This window comes from Polypterus senegalus, chromosome 4, assembly GCF_016835505.1.
Source record: "Polypterus senegalus isolate Bchr_013 chromosome 4, ASM1683550v1, whole genome shotgun sequence".
In the NCBI taxonomy this organism is placed as follows: domain Eukaryota; kingdom Metazoa; phylum Chordata; class Cladistia; order Polypteriformes; family Polypteridae; genus Polypterus; species Polypterus senegalus.
The window spans coordinates 164,088,955-164,113,000 of record NC_053157.1 but is presented as its reverse complement, the minus strand read 5'-3'; the positions used below and the strand labels follow the sequence as shown (position 1 = coordinate 164,113,000).

The window sequence follows — 24,046 nt, the reverse complement described above, 5'->3', positions numbered from 1 at the left end:
CATACACTAAAATATACTTTAACATTAAAACAAAGTTTTTTTGAATGATAAAGTGTTCAGGAGCTTATTAAAGTTTCGGCTTTTGTCAGTTGCTCAGTGAACAGCAATACTTTTCACTTTTTCTTGTTTGTGTACTTCTTCAATCTTCCAAACTATCTACTCTTGCATGTCCTGTGTATCTGATGGTTATGAATGAATGATGTTCAATGGGTATTTGTGTTTCTTATGTCCTGTTAAGAGCCTGCACATTACGTTGATATTACTTTAGTTAAACAAGTTAACCAGCGTTCATAAAATGTAGCAAAAACCACCATATAAACTTGGGTATCAGGTTTAAATAAAGATGGGTTATAACCTAGGCTGTAATGCAATGCCCGAGCCTATAAGAAGAACTTTCTTTAAATAATTAGTTACGTTTAAAGAACAAGCACTTGCTACCCCTGAATTATGTGTGAACTCTCATCCAAACACTGTAAATTCTTCATGCTTACTCTTTAATTTTCCAGATGCGGATTGTCTCTTCTGCTTGACTTGCTTTCCTTTTACATATGACTTCATAATGCATTGCTTTTTCTTTAAGATGAATTAAAGCAACCTTTGCCTGAAATTGAATATTAAAAATATTACATTATGTTATTCTAGATATTAAAAGTATGAGAGAGAAAACCAAGGGTCCAAATAGTTTAAATAAATACATTGCACATGGAAATACAAATGTCTCAATGGAATTTTCATATCTGAACAAATAAAACATGATTTTTCTGACATGTAAGCTATATTACAATAAGAATAAAGGATGCAACCAAATACAGGCATTAATTTGCTATATTTTCTCAAAAAAAAACATTCGAACATTAGTAAAGTTTAGACGAGAACAGACTATACTGTGCCATTCCAATTAACTTCTCCAAAATAACATCAAATCACATTTTGAAGTTTTCTAACTCCTACTCTCTACCACACAACTTGGTAACTTATTTCATGTGACTATAGTTTTATGTGTAAAGAAAAACTTTGCCCTTGTGCAAAACTTGCCCTTAACAAGTTTCAAGCAGAGTCCCTGTGTTCATGTTAAACTATTTTTAAAGTAACAGCCTGAATCCACTGTACTAATTTACTTTTATAAATAATAAAATTAGATATATTTGTAACCCAACAGTGCTTACATTAAATGAATTAACTTCGTTTCATATATATTTACAAATAAAAATATAGACTATCCAATTACTTTGAGAATGACATTCTTTGTTTTGTCATTTTAAAATGTCTAACTGCAATACAACTAAATAAAGACAACCTTTTATTTCCACCTTCCATTATCTTCTAAAAGTTTATTTCTAAGAGTTGGTGTTACGCATGAATATAGCTTTCAGCTTTGTACACCTTCAGTCTGTTTGCAAATCTAAAAATCTCTTTGCCATGCTAAAGAAATAGAGCTTGTATACCTCGGTCTGCGGCATACGACTCAAAGAAATATAATGCCATAATCTTTACAGTTGTTGGGAATAATAATATAAGCTGAATATAATGGTGCTATAAAATGTAGAAAAAAAAGCAACTTCAAGTATCATTACAGGGATGTATGATATGAGCAATAAGGAAAGATCGAAGGAGTTAAATCTATATGACTTATACATGAAAAATGTACTTGTGTAATTTGTATTGAATTTATAAATTATATTTGAATGAATGAATTACATGTGTTGTTACACTTACAGGTTAAATATCCTTCATCCAAAATGCCTGGGACCAAAAATATTTTGGATTTTAGAATATCTGCATATATACTGTATATAATGGGATCTCTTTGGAACACCTGTGATGAAGAACAGAAACGAATCAAAACCAGCTAATAATTCAAATAAATAGGCTGGAATTAGAATGTGCATTGATGTGACAAACATACTAAACTGCAAACGTGATGAATATAAAGTATAGACTATAAGTTTTGTAGATGCCTATTTACACTGCATATGCAACTTTCAGTTCCTCAGGTGTGAAAATTTCCACTTGTAAAGCCCAATGTTTTATTTTTTTAAACACCATGAAGGTGTTATTGTTTCGCTCTCCAAACCAACACTCCTCCTTGTGGCACAGCATACTAAAACTGCCAAGCAGCATCTATCCCATAACCAGTAACAGTGCAGAATGGACGCTCATATGGAGCCCTATGCTTTGCTTCCACCTTTGATGTCCTGAGCATGCATCCCTTAACTTATCTAAACTGCGCCTGTCAGTGTCCAGAGCACGCAGTCAGTACTTTTATATATTGAGGAGTGGGGGAGGTTGGATCTCCCTCAGTGTTTGGGGTGCTCACCCCTCTACTTATTTAAACAGCACCCCTCACATGGCGGCACACTAGGTGGCTGCCTAGGTCACCTAATGGGTTGACTAGCTCTGCCGTTATTGTAGTGCTTCGGGGGGACCCACCATCCCCTATAGTCAATTGAATGATGGTGCTTTGTGCCTGCCAAACATTACACTGCGGTGTCACAGGTGTAGCAGCAGCTTTAAAATCTTGGTATATCCATCAAGAAGTTACCCAACTATCTTTAAGTAAACAATAGGGGCTTGAATTTTAATGTTTGATAGATATGGGGATCTCCTCAGTGTAACAACAAATGGGGGATATTTTATAATCTTGATTGGATTTCAGCACAGATTTTATAAAGAATGACATTAGACTACTTGATCTATGTGCACACTCCATATTTATTCTCTGTATTTTCTCTCCAGTAACTGAAAAATACTGTTTACTAAACTTTAAAATTCAAACATAATTATATCAGTACTGCTGAATTAGTGAATTACAAGATCATTCGGGATAGTCATTTAAACAAACTCCTTAAATCCATCCATCTTCCAACCCGTTGAATCTGAACACAGGGTCATGGGGGTCCGCTGGAGCCAATACAGGGCGCAAGGCAGGAACCAATCCCAGGCAGGGCGCCAACCCACCCCAGGACACACACACACTAGGGACAATTTAGAATCGCCAATCCACCTAACCTGCATGTCTTTGGACTGTGAGAGGAAACCCATGCAGACACAGGGAGAACATGCAAACTCCACGCAGGGAGGACCTGGGAAGCGAACCTGGGTCTCCTAACTGCGAGGCAGCGGCGCTACCACTGCGCCACTGTGCTGTCCCTCCTTAAATCTGTTTTTGTAATATCAAGTTTTTAAAATCTGGTTTGTCAGGGAACCATTCTACAGTATCATGTTTGTAACGTTTGGTATTGTAAAAATTATATTTGCATCATTAGCTGATTAAAAACCGACTAAAGAAGAAGCGATGAGTCAAATTGATTCAGTTTTCAAATGTCACAAAATCCTGGCAATATAATTTACCATTTTTTTAACATTTGTCCAAACTTTATTTACAAATGTGAAAATAATCTTAATCCATTGGTTTGAGAACTCTTGTTGAATACCCTTTGTTGTGCTACATCTATGTTATATGACTGATCATTTTGTGATTGATTAACCTGTGTACAAATCCAGAAGTTTTTAAATAATATTTAGCACAATTCCTGCAGAAATTCTGCTATCTTGAAGACATTTCTAGACAAGACTTCTGCCCCTTTTCTTTCATCATATGTTGATGCAGCGCAGTATCATCACTGCTGTGAGCCATATTTATATGTAGTTCCAATTCATGTTTTTCTCACACATTACCGTGCCTTCTGGAATAATTCATCAACTTGCAGGCACACATGAGTGCAGCACCAACTGTTATTCGATAGTACCAATAATGTAAAAATGCTGCGTTTTTGGAACATTGTTATAAACTGGTGCCAAAAGTATAGGTTGTTTTGACATTCCTAGGTGACAGTATTTAAATAAGATTGTTAATAAAACTACAACACATCTTCTAATTCCAGACAAAGGTTGATACAGGGAAAACAATAATCTAATAAACAAGCCCTGTGTAAAACCAGAATAATTTCATGTGAACAAACCAAAAATGTAAAATGAAAGTTGTGGTCAAATTACAAAAGTATTCATTGCCAAAAATTAGACCAAACACTAATGAGAACACTATGTCCTTTCATTCTTGTATCCTCAAACCTGCTCAACCTGGAAGCGCATAACGCTGACTTTTAGGGATGTTTCAACTTTTTTTTTTTTTTTTTAAGGCCAATAGCGATCACTAATTTCATGTTACTGGATCAGCTGATTCAGTGTTTTTTTACTTTATCTGTTTAAAAAAATTTTACACTAAGCTCCAGCATAATCAGACACATAAAAGATGGTCCTATATCAAATTGTTAACTGTGGTATTTTGACAATTAATCTATAGAGCACAAGTGTTAAACGTTGATTTTTTATTAACAAAATGAAATTCTGTAGGCTTATTGTTCAGTGACCATAAAATGCTAAAATAAATTTTCCTTAAAATACATACTTTAACAAATACGTACAAAATATTTATCCATAATGCAAATGGCATAAGAAATGCTTCTCATAATTACAAGCTGTCATATTGTTACATTTTTTTCGTAATTATCTGAAATCAAATTTATTTAAAAAAAGTAGTTTCCACAATTTCTCTAACCAAAAAAAATTATATATATACACACACAATCAATTAATTGTTATTGGCAATTAAACAATGCTTAAATGTAAACATACATCAATCACACTTATATGCACTTATAGGTTTTTAATCATTTTCAATCATTGATTGCACTACAGCTTTTTTGATGTTAAAATATACTATACATATATTTCCTTTATTTATACTAGTTTTGTTTTCTTCAGTGTACCAGATAGACATTCGTAATTCTTTAGGTGTAATTCTAAATATAGAGTACCATTTTAATAATGCAGTACTTGTTTTATTCCCTATACAGTACTTACACACACAAATAATGAACACAGTACAACTCTTTAAAAAAATGTATCACATGTTCATAAGATGTTTATCAAGAAGACAAAAGGCAAACAACCTTATTAAGTTTACAAGTAAAAGACACATTCTGCTGTTAAGCTAATAAGTCTGTTGTGTACTAATCAGCAATTGCAAATTCTTCTTTATCTTTTCATTTTACAATTAAAAATGTAAACGGCTTTACTTAACATAAGCACACAAACGGTGTCCAGTTATAAATAAAAGACAAAATAGAAAGGCCTGAATTCATACCAGGAGCTTTACTTGCCGTTTGTCTAATTACACAAAGGAGTATTGCAACTAATTTACCAAAAAGCTTGTAAAAGCAGTACCTGAAAGATTGTTTTTTGTACTTGGTCAATTTACTGATCACTGATCAAGTCTTTTGTAGTTAAAATTGGCCAATTTGGATCAGTGGACAATCAATAGGAATGTCCCTACTGACTTTACACCTTTGGCCCAATAATGTCACACTGTAATAAGCTATACTACATAGTTAGGTTTTGAGGAGAACAACAATTAATTATAGGTTTTTTTTTTTTGCTTCATAATCAATTCTATAAACTTACATTTACTTGCATTGTTGGTGTAAGGAGGTTCTGGGAGAGAAACGACTAAAGTATATTGTGGAGGGAAGCATCACTGGGGTTCCCTTGTGATTTTAAATGCCTAGCTAACATTCTTGTTATTAGGGTTTGCTGGAGAGATGCAATTGCTATACGTAATAGGCTAACTGTGGTATAGCAGATCCACAGCTTGACATTTGGAAGCCCATTTTTAATAAATAATGGAATGGCACTCTGTCCTATTTGTCTCATCAGCTTTGTGTGATGCACGAGGGAGTCGAAGCACCCCATACAGATAGATAAGAATAGCCGGCATGAGAAAATGGAAGAGAAGGTCAAAAAAAATTAGAAATGGGATAAGATGATTTTAAAGCAAAGAGAGAGAGAAGCAGGCAGGATGACTGGAGAGAGAGGGGTGGGTTGGGAGATAGGCAGCTGGGAAGGAGAGCCTATTGAGTGGAATGTGTGACTGACACCCAGGGGCTGAAGAAGTGATTTGCTCAGGCTGAGCAATCTAGAGAGCCAGAGCGATACGGTGTTGAAAACGGAAACTTGCCGTGCAAGTCCGAGAAGTCAGCGTGGGTCTGCGAGGCTTGAACTGGGAGACCCAATGTGAGCTCCATGGGTACCCGAGCCCAGCTCTAGAGTGGGAGCCTTGTTGAAGTCATGGAAGGACAGGGACCCAGATGTTTGGCAGGTTGGTTGTGTCGGTCGGCAGGGAGCCTCCTCTGCTGAGAGGCCTGTACGGGATGAGCAGAGGAGATGTTGGTATTAAAGGGACGCATGACTTCCTGTGTTTTTAACCTTGACTTTTAAAATGATTATTTATTAGGATTTTAACCTCCACTTTCACTTCATTATTATTATTATTTATTTATTGAAACTTGAACTGCACTTTTTGAACACTCTTTGTTTGATTTATTTTAATAAAAGCACTTGAGCACTTTTTACACCTTCCCCTTGATTTGTGTGGAGTCCTCATTTGCTCAGCTCATCCCTCAGTTATGGTAAAGGTGATGCAGATTCCGGAGGCTCCCGGAGGTAACTGGTAGCGTGGAGCCTACCCTCACTAACACTAACATCACATTAATATTTTAAATAAACTGTTGATCCATTAGAAAATGTTAGATTGTGTAGGTATGATGTATCAGCTTTTTCTGTTCTAATACAATTTCAACAAGTATCTTTATAATGTACTGTATAGTTACATAATGCAGCAAATGAAAATGAAAAATGGAACAAAATAATTTCTTCAAGGTAAAAACCAGTTGACTCATTATACAGTTAACAAAAAGAATACCATGTGCTTTAAAATAGAACCAAGTATTCTGTGGATATTTTCTCTAAATGCGGAAAAGTTTATTTTTAAAGTTCTCTTACAGGGAGTTAATCTTATAGTAAAAACTGTATCACCTGATAAACCACAGCATATAAATCAATTTATTACACATGAGGTGCCAGTTGTAATGATGCACCTATTCTACATAGAAGGTTTTTATTACTTTGAGGAAGACTGAATGGGTTTATGTAATTAAAATTCTTATATTGGTATAAAGTAAGTTTAGAGATTCCATCTTTACAATTCTTGTAAACCATTGTATTTTCTAATAGTTATTTGTAAGTAGGTTATTTTTTCTTTCCCATTTAAGGTACATATTAACAGGGTTATCTATATTTGAAGCAAACATTGGTTACATTTAACTTAGGCACCAATACAAAATTAAAGACTAATTTCTCCGTGAAAAAACTCAAGATTAGTAGTAATGCACAATAGAGAAGAGTTCTTCAAAGAATGCAAACATTGTATGTGAAATAATCAAGACTTACATCATCTAGTTGTGGCTTCAGATTCATAAATCCAAACTGATCTAATTCTTCCATTACTTTATACACTCCAGTATGCTGCAGATTACTCTCAAATTGTCCCATAATTTCAGTAGGATCACCCTAAAATGCAAAATTATTAAAGAAATACTAAAGTTAGTAAGTATGTTATTAATATAAAAAGAAGGATGACTAATAGTTAAGCTTAGCATATACTGTATCTGTCAAACAAAAAAGGTCTGAGAACCACTTCCTTAGATAGTCAACTTTGGTTAACTAAACCATTCACATTTTCCACAATATTGGATGGAGAAGATATTTTAAGTTTTAAATATAGTATCTGATTACAACATGATGTGCAGTATAAATGTAATTAAATAATATAGTAAAGCATGAACATATTGCTAAAGAATATCTGTATTTCTCGGACACATTTATGGTAGTAAAGAAATTGGTTGCACATCCAAGTTCTCATTACATGTATATATAAAGAAATAAAAATCTTAAGGGAAACATACAATTCCTATCACTTTGAAGAATGTGTGTGGTAGTCTATTGGAAGTAGAATGTTTTGTTTAAGGGGTAGGGATAGGTTTGATGTTCTAGGTGACTTTGTGGCTAAAGTGTGAAAAGATAAAATCAATGTGACATTCAGCATTAGTAGCTTTAAGGTCTATTGAAACAGACTGTGGACATAATGTTAATCTATTCACAAGGTTTCTTTCTTCTTTAAAATTATCCTTATTATTTGTAAAGGCTAAAAAAAATAAAAAAGATCCTAAGTACAAAAAATACAAATACTATTAATACCAAAGTATTAAATAGAAATTTGTGAATTATACATTCTTTGTATTTTTGTTAAACATACTTAATTTTAAATCCATCCATCCATTATCCAACCCGCTATATCCTAACTACAGGGTCACTAGGGACTGCTGGAGCCAATCCCAGCCAACACAGGGCGCAAGGCAGGAAACAAACCTCAGGCAGGGCGGCAGCCCACCGCAGGGCACACACACACACACACACACACTAGGGACAATTTAGGATCGCCAATGCACCTAACCTGCACGTCTTTGGACTGTGGGAGGAAACCGGAGCACCTGGAGGAAACCCACACAGACACGGTGAGAACATGCAAACTCCACGCAGGGATGATCCGGGAAGCAAACCCAGGTCTCCTTACTGTGAGGCAGCATACATATACATATACATATACATATATATACAAATATATATACATATATATATACATACATATATATATATACATACATATATATACATACATACATATATATACATACATACATATATACATATATATACATATACATATACATACACAGATACTGGCGGCATGGTGGCGTAGTGGTAGCGCTACTGCCTTGCACTTAGGAGACTCGGGTTCGCTTCCCGGGTCCTCCCTGCATGGAGTTTGCATGTTCTCCCCATGTCTGCGTGGGTTTCCTCCCACAATCCAAAGACATGCTGGTTAGGTGCATTGGTGATCCTAAACTGGCCCTGGTGTGTTTGTGTGTGTCCTGCGGTGGGTTGGCTTCCTGCCCTGTGTTGGCTGGGATTGGCTCCAGCAGACCCCCGTGACCCTGTGTTCGGATTCAGTGGGTTAGAAAATGGATGAATATATAGAAATATATATAATAAATATATACATGTATATATACAGTGTGTGAACAGGATCATCTCCAGACAGAAGAGCAGCTTCAGCGAAAGACTGACCTCCCCCCACACTATGCGACTCTTCAATTCCATCTGGGGGGGGTACACGTTAAAATTTTACAAAGGTATTGTCTGTTTTACCTGCATTTTTATCACTCTTTAATTTAATTTAATATTGTTTTTTTATCAGTATGCTGCTGGAGTATGTGAATTTCCCCTTGGGATTAATAAAGTATCTATCTATCTATATACATATGTATACACATATATGTACACACATATACACACACACACATATACATATACATATATATACAGAAAGTGTGCAATAATTGTTTAAACAAAATCAGGAAGGTGCATAAATTTGGGCACCACAAAAAAGAAATGAAATCAATATTTAGTAGATCCGCCTTTTGCAGAAATTACAGCCTCTAAACGCTTCCTGTAGGTTCCAATGAGAGTCTGGATTGTGGTTGAAGGTATTTTGGACCATTCCTCTTTACAAAACATCTCTAGTTCATTCAGGTTTGATGGCTTCCGAGCATGGACAGCTCTCTTTAACTCACACCACAGATTTTCAATTATATTCAGGTCTGGGGACTGAGATGGCCATTCCAGAACGTTGTACTTGTTCCTCTGCATGAATGCCTTAGTGGATTTTGAGCAGTGTTTCGGGTCGTTGCCTTGTTGAAAGATCCAGCCCCGGCGCAGCTTCAGCTTTGTCACTGATTCCTGGACATTGGTCTCCAGAATCTGCTGATACTGAGTGGAATCCATGCGTCCCTCAACTTTGACAAGATTCCCAGTCCCTGCACTGGCCACACAGCCCCACAGCATGATGGAACCACCACCATATTTTACTGTAGGTAGCAGGTGTTTTTCTTGGAATGCTGTGTTCTTTTTCCTCCATGCATAACGCCCCTTGTTATGCCCAAATAACTAAATTTTAGTTTCATCAGTCCACAGCACCTTATTCCAAAATGAAGCTGGCTTGTCCAAATGTGCTTGAGCATACCTCAAGCGGCTCTGTTTGTGCTGTGGGCAGAGAAAAGGCTTCCTCTGCATCACTCTCGCATACAGCATCTCCTTGTGTAAAATGGTTGAACGATGCACAGTGACTCCATCTGCTGCAAGATGATGTTGTAGGTCTTTAGTGCTGGTCTGTGGGTTGACTCTGACTGTTCTCACCATTCGTCGCTTCTGTCTATCCGAAATCTTTCTTGGTCTGCCACTTCGAGCCTTAACTTGAACTGAGCCTGTGGTCTTCCATTTCCTCAATATGTTCCTAACTGTGGAAACAGACAGCTTAAATCTCTGGGACAGCTTTCTGTATCCTTCCCCTAAAACATGATGGTGAACAATCTTTGTCTTCAGGTCATTTGAGAGTTGTTTTGTGACCCCCATGTTGCTACTCTTCAGAGAAAATTAAAGGAGGTGGGAAACTTACAATTGACCCCCTTAAATACTCTTTCTCATTATAGGATTCACCTGTGTATGTAGGCCAGGGTTCACTGAGCTTACCAAGCCAATTTGAGTTTCAATAATAATAATAAATAATAAAAGTTTTGGAATCAATAAAATGACAACGGTGCCCAAATTTATGCACCTGCCTGATTTTGTTTGAACAATTATTGCACACTTTCTGTAAATCCAATAAACTTCATTTCACTTCTCAAATATCACTGTGTGTGTCTCCTATATGATATATTTAACTGACATTTTTTATCGTAACAACCAACGATTTATACAGGAAAATAATGACTATCAACAAGGTTGCCCAAACATTTTGCATCCCACTGTACTGCAAATTTTACTAGAGTTTTATTCTGTCTTTTTAGGTATATAAAAAAAGACAAATAAAAAGCTACAGTCAACTGATCTTTGCTTGATTCTATTCAAATAATTGCTGAAAACAATTATTTATAGTTATGATTTCACAGATTGAAGAGATGAGATAATACATAGTATAGTTTGAGGATAAAATGTTTAGTTACCTCTTGCATAAGAAGAGAGGAATGAAAAACTGGCAAAATCACAGAAGTATTTATACTCTTTTTGGCATCCTCTGGTAGCTGTTTCTGTAAAAAAAACAATAATACAGTACAGTAACATTTTGGTAGGGAAAATTTCGAATGCATTTCTTCTTGCAAAAAAAAAATTAATAAATAAGAATGCAAAAAATAGTCCTCATGTGAAACCTGATGCTGTCTTTACTATATCTGTTCTCAAGAGAGAAATTTATTTTCCTGAAAAGATACTAGGGATGTGTGAGATAACCAAAACTAGAAGGCTGTAATACAATCAAACACTATTAAACTATCCTGTTTACTCTCACATTTGTATAACTCTTCAGGTCTGCCATGTCCGTGAAAACATTGTGAGTGAGCCACTTTCCAGCGCTGTGCTATTCACTTGCAGCTTAACTACAATGTGTTATCCTGCATGTTCTCCTTTCCCCACATGAAACTGATACTGGCTGAGTATTTCATATTCAAATCACATTGCATGCAAAGGCTGAAAACATTGCAATGCAATTTCAGTCAAGTTTTTTTTAACTAATTGAAACTGCAGTAGTACCAACAGTTTTTTTTACATAGCCTATGATCTTTTTCATTACACATACTGAAATAATACAAATGACTATAAATAATATTTTCTATGTGATTATTGTGTGGTTGTCTGGAGTAAAGACAGACAGCAATTTTGGTAATAACCTACAATAAAAGTCTAGATTGGATATTTCAGAGTAAAAAAAAATTGCAAATACAGGGAGATGTATATTTCAGGAGAGGCACAGAGATTCACATGCGAGAACCAACATACAATGGTATTGATCATAGGAGGTCTTTGGTGTAAAGAAACAAAGAAAACATTGTCAATCATGTTTTCTGAAAAGAATTTCAGTTATAACAACATGGGCATTTGTAGCTTAGCAAGTTAGGAAAAGTCAAGGAAAAGAGGAGCAAGACATGCACACTTATGAAATATAGTAATGAAAGATTTAAAAACACAATGCCAATTGGCACTGGCCATGGTGATTCTACTGTTGAGAAATATCTGTAAAGTCTATCACATATTCCATTAAAATAAAAAGGTAAAGTAAATTAGGCAGCACAATGGGACAGTAATAAATATTTAGGATGCAAGAAAAACAATTAATATTAAGCTGTTGGAATATAAATCAACAAAAACAAGCTTTTTTTTCTCCAGACAAGAAAAGGTTACATATGTACAAAGAAAATAATTGGAACAAAAGAACTAAAAAGTATTAAATGTTAAGAGGTTAATAAGAATCATTTACAAATTATACAAGGCCTTTAAGTCTAGATTTATTGAAATAAGAGGTTCTATGAGGATTAGACTACTGAGACCCCTACTTAAGAAACATAATCTTGACCCCTCGGCTGTTGAAAATTTTAGTCCCATCTTTCTTAAGTAAAGTTCTGGAGAAGGCAGTCATTATGCAGTTAAATGACCACCTCAATAAACATGCTATTCTTGATAAATTTCAGTCGGGTTTTAGAACAAATCACAGCACAGAAACTGCACTCGTTAAAGTAGTAAATGACTTGCGGGCAAATGCAGACAGAGGCCATTTATCTGTTCTCATCCTCTTAGATCTGAGTGCTGCATTTGACACCATTGATCATAATATTCTTAGAAATCGCCTTAGTCAATGGGTGGGCCTCTCTGGCAGTGTCTTAAATTGGTTTGAATCCTACCTGACAGGGAGAAAATTCTGTTTTAGTTGTGGTAATTACAACTCGAAGACACATGATATCCGATATGGTGTTCCACAAGGCTCTATCCTGGGTCCGCTGTTATTCTCAATCTACATGCTTCCGTTAGGTCAGATTATCTCGGGGAACAACGTGAGCTACCACAGCTATGCTGATGACACACAGCTGTACTTATCAATAGCACCTGATGACCCCGATTCTCTTGATTCACTAACAGAATGTCCGACTTGTATCTCAGAATGGATGAATAGTAACTTTCTCAAGTTAAATAAAGAGAAAACTGAAATCTTAGTGATTGGCAATAATGGATACAATGAGGCTAAGACAGAGGTAAAAAGCTTAGAGGTAATTGTTGACTGTAATCTGAATTTTAAATCACATATTAATCAGATCATTAGGACAGCATTTTTTCACTTAAGAAACATAGCTAAAGTTAGACATCTTATATCACTGAAAGATGCTGAGAAACTAATTCACGCTTTTGTTTTCAGTAGACTAGATTACTGTAACGCACTCCTCTCAGGACTACCCAAAAAAGACATAAATGGTTTGCAACGAGTGCAGAATGCAGCTGCTAGAATCCTAACTAGGAAAAGAAAATCCGAGCACATCTCTCCAGTTTTGATGTCACTACACTGGTTACCTGTGTCATTCAGGATTGACTTTAAAATTCTGCTTATGGTTTATAAAGCCTTAAATAATCTCGCCCCATCTTATATATCTTAATGTCTGACACCTTATATTCCAAATCATAACCTTAGATCCTCAAATGAGTGTCTCCTTAGAATTACAAGAACAAAACTTAAAAAGAAGTGGTGAGGCGGCCTTCCGCTGCTATGCACCTAAAATCTGGAATAGCCTGCCAATAGGAATTTGCCAGGCTAATACAGTAGAGCACTTTAAAACACTGCTGAAAACATATTACTTGAACATGGCCTTTTTATAACTTCACTTTAACTTAATCCTGATACTCTGTATGTTCAGTTCATCATAATAACTATTCATGGTGGCTCTAAAATCCGTACTGACCCCTACTCTCTCTTCTGTTTCTTTTTCCTGCGCCAGCACCACCTACTCAAAGCATCACGATGCTCCAACAATGATGGATGGATTAAAAGGCAGAAGTCTACGTGACCATCATCATCAAGTCCTTCTGTGAGAACCCTAGATCCAAAGAGGACTGTTTCATTTATGTGAGGTAGAATGCCCAGAGGGGACTGAGTAGTCTAATGGTCTGAAATCACTACAGATTTTATTTTTTTCTCCAGCCGTCTGGAGATTTTTTTTGCTTTTTCTGTCCACCCTGACCATTGGACCTTACTCTTATTCTAAGTTAATTAATGTTGACTTATTTTATTTTCTTACTGTGTCTTTTATTTTTCTATTCTTCATTATGTAAAGCACTTTGGGCTACTTTTTGTATGAAAATGTGCTATATAAATAAATGTTGTTGTTGAGACACTTTACCATTTGCCTTTACAAAATATTGATATATGAAGTTGTTTCAGTGGTAGTTTATAAACACTGTCTCTGAGAATGTATCTGAAGTTTGAATCTAGGGCTCCAAATAAAAATATTACACAACTATGCAGAAGCTGTGTGGATAATTTATTTACCGGAAAAGTAAATTATCTAAATAAATGACATAATGAGTTCTCGAGTGTATGCACTCAGGAAAATATTGGAAAATATAATGGAATGGGTTTTATAACAGTTTATGGAGATGGACATTAGCATGCAGTACAACATATTCATAAAACTGTAGTAAAATCAGACCTCAAGGAGCCTTTCAAGACCTTCAATTTCTCCTTCATTTTTTTCTTCTTCTTCTTTGATAAATTCCATATCTATAATTTTAGCATCCTTTGTAAACTGCATATCTTTATTCTACAAAGTGAATATAAATTCAGTTAATTTTGCCAACATAATTTCAACATTGTATTGCTTTGCAGATAAAATAAAGGGAATAAAGAATAAAATATATGCATATTCTTTGACAGTGGTGCAAAATTAAGCTTTCAGAAGGCCACCACAGCAGTAAATATGATTAAGCTAAAATTAGAATTCAAAGTATTGTTAATCGAATGTTGAATTTTAATCAGACAAAACTTTACAGTTCTGTTCCTTTAACAGTTTGTCAGTATTTTGATCAAAATATAAAATATATAGTTTAATTGTATCAAGTAATAATTTAATAGAAGCTAATTTATTAAAAAAGAATAGTCTTTAACAACAAACTCACTATAAATTATTTTTAGCAAGATCCTGAATTTTAGCTCATTAAATATTGTATATTGAAAGTACTCAATATAAAGTATAATTCAAACTATTTAAATAGTTCTAATTGGAAAAAATAAAATTGAAACCTTCTCCTGATATGCCATGAATAGTAACATGTATTCGTCTGGAGATTTAATAAAGTTGTGAAGGAATTTGCTCTCTCGAAGGATGTCTTTTACATCTGCTTCTCCTATATTAAACGAAGATTCTGACAAAAGTAAAGTACCATTGGCCTGTAGAAATAAATACAAAAGAAAATGGCAAATTGTTCCATTCAGATGTATTTAACAACTACTTTTGTTTAATTCTATTGATTTAAGAATTTTATCAGTAAGACTAAGCTACAAATCAATAATACATGCAGTATTACAGCATACAGAAGGGCTGTGCCAACGTGGAAAGGAAAAAAGGTAAAGGTTATTTTAACACAGAGAAGAATTAAAAATAAGACACAATGTTTCGACAGAATTTCTCTTGCTTCCTTTTCTTTTCAATGTTAGAATAACCTTTACCTTTTCTACCCAGAAAGCATAGAAAGATCTAATATTAATAAAATATGCTGAAATATCCAATAGGTTAGGAATGCTTTAGCATGCTCAATTAATTAAGAACAATAATGACAACAGTTTTTCAATAGTTCCTCAAAGTTTTTTGTTTTAATACTGGTAAAATTAAAAATCACATAGTATTATTGTTTGTTCATTAGCATTGGTGGATTACAATCAATTTTAGACACATTTCAAGGATAATTAAAGCAAATAGAATGCCTCAAACTGGATGTCTACAACAAAAGTTCTGCCTCTATAAATGAAATTAATAAATTTGCAACCCTTTGTTGGGTTGGTTAATGGAATGCACTGAAAAAGAAAAAAGTGAGGATATTTATGCTAACAATATTACTTCTCTCAACTAATGTAACATAAAGACATTACCAGCTGATAAGGTCTCATGTAACAACTTTTATCAGGCTTTTTAAGTTAACGTTTGAACAAGTCTTTAGGTTAGTGTGAAAGAATGATGTGTAGGTATGTGAAGATATGTGAGACTGTTAAAAAAATAAATAAATACAATTTGGTCTAACCCTAGTTTATCTAGTTGGATTCCTTCACCTTTAGAGTCCTCAACATATATCTTGATCTTCTGGCACTGAACTACTAATGTTTACTCAGAACCAAATGCATTACATGGGGTGGAAGGTCCTTCAAATCTGAACTGAAAAACTTTCTTTTCTGACAGTGCTCATCTTAACTCAAATTTCTCTACATTTTATTTTTTCTTTTGGACATTCTGGGTTGTTGTTTTTAGTTATTTGCTTTGTTATTTTATTAATTCATTTGGTTATTGTTACTTCATTGTTTGGTCAGTGTTTTATTGTTATCTTAATAATGTTATGTTTAAAGACAATGGTTCTGAGGAAGGTTTTATACAAAATAAAACAAATATTACTAGTGTTTAATTAGCAATACTATTTAGCATTGTAGGCATAACAACACTTAAAAATTATAACAACGTTAGAAGTAAACATCATGATCATCTTTGCAATTTCTAAGCCCAAAATTGTAGCAAATAGCTAAAACATAGCTTTATTTAGATTTTTTTATAACCACCTCATGCTACTACTTTAACTTTATTTTTGAAGAAATTGGACTATGTTAAAATGTTGGAGCCCAGGCTGATAAGTAGTTTCTAAACTGTTAAGAATCAACCAAATAATCCAAATTCATTAGTAACAGAGGAGTAAGCTATGGTTAGGCTAAAAAAATAATAAATTCTGAGATTTTATATTAAATACATCATTTATTATTTCTCTTAACATCTTATTTTAATCTTGCACAGTGACTAATGCAATGCCATAACATTTCCGTTAACCTTGGTGAATTACCTCAAACTGTCACTAGGCATTTGTTATTTATTTATTCTTTTTTTCATATTTTTTTGAGTCTTCTACAACATTCCAAAGATGGCCATGTTGGGTTAACTATACTGTACACTGTGTGCAATAATTGTGCTGTACAAGAGACTAGCATCCCATCCCAGAATGGTTCCCGATATGTGTCTAATATTGCCAAACTATTTTTTTTCTAAACAACTTATTCTTGATATACATGAACGAAAGTGAAACAGGAATGACTTCATGATATTACTGTAAAAACAGAATTAATAAATAAAATTCTTATTAACAGTGATATTTTGTTCTCATATGCTAAGAAATCAGCACATTTCATTTACCTTATCTAGTATGTTCCCAATTTCATGCTGTGCAAGAGGGTCAGACTCATCTGTTCCAGGCATTTCTATTAGTTCTTTTCCACCACAGAGAAGCTTGCATGGAGCGAAGACAACAATATCTTTCACAGCTGCAATTTTCATTTCTTGGAGTTTCTTATCGTCTTCAGACACATTTGTCAAAGTAATCATTTCCCGCAGTTTCTCCTTTTGGAACATTACAAAATATGTTAAACCTTCATTGTTTTTCCATATTATTGATAAAATTTTGGATATCAACAAAATTACCGTATATACTCTCATTTAAGTTCTCCCACGGATAGGTCGGGGCTTGATTTTACCGTATAATTTCCGGTATTTTGTAATGGCTATCATATAAGTTGAACTCACGCTATTGATTCAAGAGATTATGATATGCCAACACCCACCTGAGAGAGTAACCACGGAGCACACTGCCTTTTTTTTTCTCTATGTATTGTGCCTACATGACTACACAGTAATACCCGGACTATGCTGAAGCAACATTTGCAATATTTTGTGTTTTTTGTAACTCACACCCTCATGCACCTTTATCGTAAGAGCATCCCTTATCTACGAGGGAGCGTTCGATCAGAAGAAAATATGAAGCTGGTTTTAAACTAAACGTCATTAAAGTAGCAAAAGAAATTGCGCTGCTGCAACAAAATTCGAACATTTAAAAGCCTTTACAACAGCTGTCCTACTCTTTGTCTTTTATTTCCAGCCCAGGGCTTGGTTAAATCACTTGGCACAAATTCTCATTTCGTAGGACTTGAGTTCTTGATATTTTTTAGTTTATAATTTAAAAACAGAATAAGAATCTGAAAATCTAACAACATCACAATAAATTCAATAAATTCTGAAAAGAATGATACCAAACATATATATGTAGGTCTTAAAATAAGCCAGATTTAAAGCATGACAAAAAAACGTGATATAAAAACGTCACATAAAATCGATGCAGAAAATCACAGCACTTTTAGGCTTAGGATTTTATATATATATATATATATATATATATATATATATAAACTGTATATATATATATATATATATATATATATATATATATATATATATATAGAGAGAGAGAGAGAGAGAGAGAGAGAGTTCATATATACAGTATATACTGTATATGGAGTTCATATATACAGTATATATATATATATATATATATATATACAGTTAGGTCCATAAATATTTGGACAGAGACAACTTTTTTCTAATTTTGGTCCTGTACATTACCACATTGAATATTAAATGAAACAACTCAGATGCAGTTGAAGTGCAGACTTTCAGCTTTAATTCAGTGGGTGAACAAAACAATTGCATAAAAATGTGAGGCAACTAAAGCATTTTTTTAACACAATCCCTTCATTTCAGGGGCTCAAAAGTAATTGGACAATTGACTCAAAGGCTATTTCATGGGCAGGTGTGGGCAAGTCCGTCATTATGTCTTATCAATTAAGCAGATAAAAGGCCTGGAGTTGATTTGAGGTGTGGTGCTTGCATGTGGAAGATTTTGCTGTGAACAGACAACATGTGGTCAAAGGAGCTCTCCATGCAGGTGAAAGAAGCCATCCTTAAGCTGCGAAAACAGAAAAAACCCATCTGAGAAATTGCTACAATATTACGAGTGGCAAAATCTACAGTTTGGTACATCCTGAGAAAGAAAGCAAGCACTGGTGAACTCAGCAACGCAAAAGACCTGGACGTCCACGGAAGACAACAGTGGTGGATGATCGCAGAATCATTTCCATGGTGAAGAGAAACCCCTTCACAACAGCCAACCAAGTGAACAACACTCTCCAGGGGGTAGGCGTATCGATATCCAAGTCTACAATAAAGAGAAGACTGCATGAAAGTAAATACAGAGGGTGCACTGCAAGGTGCAAGCCACTCATAAGCCTCAAGAATAGAAAGGCTAGATTGGACTTTGCTAAAGAACATCTAAAAAGCCAGCACAGTTCTGGAAAAACATTCTTTGGACAGATGAAACCAAGATCAACCTCTACCAGAATGATGGCAAGAAAAAAGTATGGAGAAGGCACGGAACAGCTCATTATCCAAAGCATACCACATCATCTGTAAAACACGGTGGAGGCAGTGTGATGGCTTAGGCGTGCATGGCTGCCAGTGGCACTGGGACACTAGTGTTTATTGATGATGGATGTGACACAGGACAGAAGCAGCCAAATGAATTCTGAGGTGTTCAGAGACATACTGTCTGCTCAAATCCAGCTAAATGCAGTCAAATTGATTGGGCGGTTCATGATACAGATGGACAATGACCCAAAACATACAGCCAAAGCAACCCAGGAGTTTATTAAAGCAAAGAAGTGGAAAATTCTTGAATGGCCAAGTCAGTCACCTGATCGTAACCCAATTGAGCATGCATTTCACTTGTTGAAGACTAAACTTCGAACAGAAAGGCCCACAAACAAACAGCAAATGAAAGCCACTGCAGTAAAGGCCTGGCAGAGCATTAAAAAGGAGGAAACCCAGCATCTGGTGATGTCCATGAGTTCAAGACTTCAGGCTGTCATTGCCAGCAAAGAGTTTTCAACCAAGTATTAGAAATGAACATTTTATTTCCAGTTATTTAATTTGTCCAATTACTTTTGAGCCCCTGAAATGAAGGGATTGTGTTAAAAATGTTTTAGTTACCTAACATTTTCCTGCAATCTTTTGTTCAACCCACTGAATTAAAGCTGAAAGTCTGCACTTCAACTGCATCTGAGTTGTTTCATTTAAAATTCATTGTGGTAATGTACAGAACCAAAATTAGAAAAAAGTTGTCTCTGTCCAAATATTTATGGACCTAACTGTACATATGTAGCTAAATATTTCTTTAAATATATCATAGCATTATTTGATACTGACTACAGATTCACATAATGAAAGTTAAAACATAACAGAATTGTTCCCATAGTTATAAGATGGTTCCTCATTGGTACTCAATGTGATTGGTCTTGAGCAAAGTTTAAAGAAGTTAAAGTCAAACCAACATGCATTTGTTCCATTTGAGTTTTCTTTTTTGCTATTAGCATTTTCTGACTATAGTCAATCTTGTAATCAATGACTGATTAGTATCATGTCTTTTATTGAAGTCTAGTTCAAGTTTGTCTGGTGTACATAATACAAAGCATTCTTCCTTATATACTGTACTTTTCACATACATATGGTGAAACATTACAGACACGAACTGATGACTGTCCAGGATGGCTGAAGACTTTAATAACAATGTTTGTCTAAGTCAGCCTGTGTTGGCTACACCACTCTGAGTGGTACAAGGTCTATGCAAGGGTGATATGCAACTAGTCAGGATGAATTCTACTGGGCCTCTATAAAGATTTGTGGGGATAAATTGAGTTATCTAGCTTTTCCTTTACATGCTGGAGAAAATAAATGCAGCAAGCCTTCTTGATTATAGTGGAAATGTGTTGTAGTAGCATTCAGTCATCAGTAAGGGTCAATCCAAGAAATGTAAAGCTGCTGGCCATCTTCACACTATTACAGGCAATAGATCCAATATATTAAGCAATTCACATTTTACATTGAGTGACAACGTCATTAGGCTGCTGCAAAATGCTACAGAAGGTTGGGTTCAAATGCTGGCCAAGTATAGAGTTTGCACATATCTAAATGGGTTTTAAATGGCATGTTCTGTTCTTCCTTTCCGCTCCCTAAAAATTTTTGTTTTATGTTATTTGCTGGGATGTGAGTGTGTCTGGTGATAGTCTTCTGCTCTTTTCAGAGTTAGAGCCAGCCTTGTACCTGATGCTGTAGAGACAGACTTCAGCATCTCTGTGTCCATGAATGGGATTAACCATATCTGTGAACAGCTGGATGGTCAGGTATAAAAATGGTAGACATAACATGTTGCTCATTGGTTGGAATGCATCAAAATAAAGATGTTGTTGACTTTGAATGAAGACTGAACCTTTGGCAGAAACTTCAGCTAGAAAAAATATTATTTTATTAGAAATAGTAGCTTTTGAAAATCATATATGCAAAAAAAGCAGGTTGTTGTCGCTATGGTAATATATGGCAGTTTAAACTTCATTAAGAAATCCATCCATAAATTCACAGAGTGGAACAATACTTTGTTCAGGAGGCTCTAAATAAAACTTTTATTACAGATATTCTCCTGACAGGTATAGTTGTCCAACGAAAACAAACAGTGGGTTGACCAATAGAAAAAGCCGCATTATCACATGGGATATCCTTCACCTTATTCACAACGACTAGCACATGTAGTAGTAATATTGTTATTTTAACAGATTACAGTGAAGTTCTGCATGTGTCTTTCATATCAAAAGAAGTCTAGCAGTCTCAAAGACATGAATTTATTTAGATCTAATATGAATTAATGTGGATGTGTGCAAGATTGTGTCCTGTGATATACTGACATAAAACTAATGTTTAGTTTTTGCCTTGCACCAAGTACTACTGGAATAGACTGCAATTCTCTGGAGATCTCATAACTGAAAAAATTAATTAAGAAAATGGATTGAAATTTCTCCCTTATTAATATAACTGTTTTGAGAGGCTCAAAACTAATTTTAAATGTTTTCAGATTTTTATGAAATAAATATGATTTTGAATATATTTTCATCCTCATTTCCTTAGTCTTAAAAACATTGCGTGATCATAACTGAGGATTATCTACACTGTTTTCACCCTAATAATGTTAGACATGTAAATTCACATGTCTGACAACTGTTATTCTTAAGATTCGTGCATCACTTCTTGTTTATATCTTTAATAACAACCAGTTAATTTACCCTAATGAACAGACGATCCTCTGTTGCATTTTTTCCAAGTCCTATAAAATAAGCTGTGGTCCCTGCGAATGTCTTCACTTCTTCTTTCAAAAGGATACAATCAGGGCTTTCAATTTGCATCAGGGCTTCCTGTTAAAACAATAAAAAATAATTAATTCTAACTAAATATTTTAGATGTCACTTATATTAAGCAAATTTTCCAAAGTAAGAAGAAAATATCTGATGTCAAAAATGGAGACTTGCAATAATGTTACAACAGTTATGAAGGGCTGGAAATGTATCTGTCCACAGCAAACAATTGACACTGACTCTTGTTTGTCAATTAAATGAAGTGTGTTTCCAGGAGAATACCCATGTCAGTAGCTTGGAAGTAGTTTTGGTGTTGAAGGAAATTCTTTTTCCATAATTTGGGAGCAGTAGCTGAAAACCAGAGTGCATTTAAGTTGGTCTGGATAGAGGAGGTATGCTTACTAGACATGCTTAGAAAAGTTTCAAAAGAACAGAGACCAGAGACTAGAGGAGGAGAAACTATTAACTTAATCCAAAAATGAGTGAAGGACTGTAGCATTTTGGGAACAATGCAAAACAGAATATATTAGTACTCCCCATAAGCTGAAAAGCTTAGGTAATGGTTACCAATAACATTACCATAGGAGAGTCATAGCACTCATAATCAGAATATATCCTAAGCAAGAAGTTGAACAGCTTAGGGAGTGAGAAATGAATAAATCTTATAAATATAGTGAAGAAAGACATCAAAAATGATGTTGATTGCAAGAGTGAGAATCAACCATAGGCATGCTGAGACAAAGGTTTGAGAGTGGAAGGGCATAAGATCTCTCTCTATATTTTTTTGAGTTCAATAAACTGGTGAGGAAGTATGCAAAAATAACCAAAAACAAACACTAAACAGCATCCTCCTTCACCCTTCCCAAAAACACTGTGTAAAATGGGTCCCTTAAAATTTACAGATGCTTTTGTAAATCTAGGAAAGTGGCCCAGCAGATACAGTGAGCCCATAAGGACAGTGAATACTTGAAAAAAGGAAGAATTTGTGATTAAGATTAATAGCACTACGTTGAACCCAAGCCAACCAGCTCCCCACCAAATGTATAGCAGCTTGCCACTTCTCAGTAATGTTTCCAGATAATTTGTTAATCCACATTCCACAGAAAATTCAATTAAGATTAGATTAAAATCCAGAGGTTTTTCCAAAAGATTTCTGAGAGTGAGTTAGGGTAAGACTTAGCAGAGATAGCACCCAGTTAGAATAACCTCTGCTGGAGGCCAAGTGAGTATTGTTGTTAGTATAAAGGAAGCTGTTAAGGGTGCTGTAAAAGGGTTTTACATGTGCCACCATTACTCAACTGGAAGAAAACAATACACTTGTGGTTTACACTTGTATATTATTTATTTCATGAAGTGTGGCACCCAAACTGTACATACAATAAAAAAAAAAGAATTTTGCACCAAGAGGGGTGAATTAATGACCAGAAAACCCTAAACAAATGGTTGTGAATAATGAGCATTAGGAGTATTTCATCTCACTTTTTGATGGAAGTTCGCAATTTCACATTAAAGTAATGACAAATTCTATATACTCACTTGATCTATATTGCCTTCCTGAAAATGTGTCGTAAGAATCTTAAATCTCTTTTCTAAAGACAAACGTTGGCTTTCTTCTCTTTTACTTTCCTTCAGACCTCTTTCTTTTCTCTGTGAAACTGAAATAACAGACAAGCACATATAAGCAAGATAATAACCTACAACCAGTTCCTGTAAAGCAATTAGGAGAAGCTGTTGGATTGAGAAGTAAAAATATGATGCAAGTATGTGCTCCAAATATTTTATGTGGATAAAAAAGAAATTCTGTAAATAAAAACTGAAGGGACAAATAGTCTTAAAAAAAAATCACAATTCAATATACACATGAAAGGTAAGGTAGTAACATGAGTTTTCAAATTATTCAATCCATTAACCTTTTTATTGGGCTAATAGCTAAAGTTTCACTAGATCTACCTCTAACTCAGA

At 34.8% G+C, this 24,046-nt stretch overlaps 1 protein-coding gene across 1 annotated transcript in view; it reads right to left on the bottom strand.

Moving 5' to 3' along the window:
* LOC120527786 overlaps positions 1–24,046 on the bottom strand; it is a 105,628-nt gene that overhangs the window by 29,162 nt on the left and 52,420 nt on the right. The window contains exons 10-17 of the mRNA XM_039751601.1: positions 23,621–23,739; positions 22,016–22,144; positions 17,214–17,417; positions 15,071–15,217; positions 14,481–14,591; positions 10,959–11,042; positions 7,288–7,407; positions 492–601 (exon numbers count right to left, since the gene is read on the bottom strand). Of these exons, the coding sequence (XP_039607535.1) occupies positions 492–601; positions 7,288–7,407; positions 10,959–11,042; positions 14,481–14,591; positions 15,071–15,217; positions 17,214–17,417; positions 22,016–22,144; positions 23,621–23,739 (1,024 nt within the window). The remainder of the gene's footprint in view (positions 1–491; positions 602–7,287; positions 7,408–10,958; positions 11,043–14,480; positions 14,592–15,070; positions 15,218–17,213; positions 17,418–22,015; positions 22,145–23,620; positions 23,740–24,046) is intronic.